We start from the raw sequence: 1,997 nt of genomic DNA on the forward strand, positions 1-1,997 counted from the left end.
TTATCCATCAATACGTACATGTATGTGTATAGATGTTTATTCATAAATGTTTATTCAGTATATGAAGAGAGAGGAATGCTACACATATTTCGCTTCCTTCCCTAACCGTGTCCCCTTCCCACAGGGTCTTTACTACAGTTACTACTACGACGATGCCATGAACGACGGCGGCGCCTTCCCCATGGAGACGCAGGTGTTGATGCAGGAGGTCCTCACTGACGGCCTGGCATTCTGCTCTCTCATGTAGCATCCCAGGCAAGGTCACGCCCCGAGAACCCGTGTCAATCCGCCAAGGACTCACTGTTGTTCAGGATGCCCTGCGGCTCAGAACTTGCGTTGCAGGAGGAGTGTGTCTCAAGGCCCTTTTCGAAGGCACGCACCCAAGCTGAGGCTTCCAGGGTCCCGACCCCTGTCGAGCAGACAGGCAGTTTGGCGCCTTCCCGTTGGAGAAGGACTGTGAATATACATTCCCGTTGGAGAGAGACTGTGACTGCTCCTTCCTGATAGAGGAGGACTGTGGCTGTACCTTCTCGCCGGAGGAGGGCTGGACGTACTCTCCTGCTGGCGAGGCACCGTGAGCGTAACTTCGTGCAGGAGGAGAGATGGAAACTTAACTTCTGGCTGGAGAAGTACTGTGAATTTTTTCGTTGCTAATGATGAGCACTGATTGTATTCGGTAACTTTATGAGCTGTGCTAAACCGTAACTGATAGCTTGTCAGATACCAAGTCGTAACTTACCCTAAAATAAAATGCGTAGACCGGCCGATTATAGAGTGGGAAAGTAGAATGCATTTGAAAATCGGTTATCAGTGTTGGCGTTACTGCGTCCGGACCATAATCAATGGCATCAAATTAGCTCTGTGACAGAAGAATTTTTTGAACAAAAAAAAAATCTTTTAAAAACAGTGACGTAGATATAAAGCACGAATTCTGAATAATACAAGAAGCAATTTCGAGACTGGAAACCACTGAAGACTGGAGATGCAGGGACACTCGATATCTGGCCGAGGGTAAATGTCAGCTTCAGGCAGTAGAAAGGCGAGGTACCCTGCCTCTTTTGCTGACAAGGATGCCAGGCTTCTTATTTCTAAGGGGCCGTATTACTCATGATAGTTACTTGGCATATGAGCCCAGAATCATGTATGTTGCAATGCATTTATCCAGATAACAAAGTTATATTGGTTATTGGTATCACTGCCCAAACTTTACAACACACAAGTGTCTCGGCAAATAGAAACTGTAGTTATTTACCAGCCTACTGTAGCTGCCAGATGCAATCTCACTTGTAGTTACTTGTTCCTGTGCAAGAAGGCTTTTCTAAAATGTATCTGAGATTATTTCTAGGCATGCAAAATTCACTGTAAAAATCATGTTCCCTAGATCCTCTGGAAGCAGGCCTTATTACAGGCGTTTAGATTGTAACAAATGTCTGTGAGATATAGGTGGATCACGATTCAGAGTGAAGGGGAATGACTAATCCTTGGTTGTCTGGAAAATTTTGGCTTTTTGCGTTTTGGGCCGATAATGGTCATGGTAAAATATGTGTTCTGAATATCTGGTAGCCAGATTAAAATCATAACTGGCTAACAGATTAATAAAAAAGAAAAAAAAATGAAATGTTTTGATAAGGCCTGATAATATTTAGATATCCTCACATTAGAAGAGAAAATATATATATCTTTTGATTTTTGCTTCAGTATAGTAAAACAAATGCAATAAAGGACTATTTTTATCATTTTCAAAATACTCCACTGAGAAACACGACGGCACTAAGAACATACTTTAATTTTTCATCTTAAAACATAAATCATGATGAACAAAGCATTCAGATAACCTGTGGTTTGTTTACAGTGAAACCATAAGGAAAATATAGTCTGAAAAAAATAATCATACAAGTTTTATGAAGATGTTATAAACTGCTTCCAGTAGATCAGTTGGTGATTTACACTGCCTTTCTATTTGGCTTAGAAAAGAATTTAGATGGTTGTTTATGCAA

The 1,997-nt window shown here is 41.5% G+C and overlaps 1 protein-coding gene across 1 annotated transcript in view; it reads left to right on the top strand.

The window, feature by feature from the left end:
• Nucleotides 1-1,984, top strand: part of LOC119594182 — a 26,491-nt gene extending 24,507 nt beyond the window's left edge. Inside the window, exon 5 of the mRNA XM_037943252.1 lies at nucleotides 125-1,984. Within this exon, the coding sequence (XP_037799180.1) occupies nucleotides 125-247 (123 nt within the window). The 3' untranslated portion in view covers nucleotides 248-1,984. The remainder of the gene's footprint in view (nucleotides 1-124) is intronic.
• Nucleotides 1,985-1,997: the final 13 nt, after the last annotated feature.

This window comes from Penaeus monodon, chromosome 33 (assembly GCF_015228065.2).
Source record: "Penaeus monodon isolate SGIC_2016 chromosome 33, NSTDA_Pmon_1, whole genome shotgun sequence".
In the NCBI taxonomy this organism is placed as follows: domain Eukaryota; kingdom Metazoa; phylum Arthropoda; class Malacostraca; order Decapoda; family Penaeidae; genus Penaeus; species Penaeus monodon.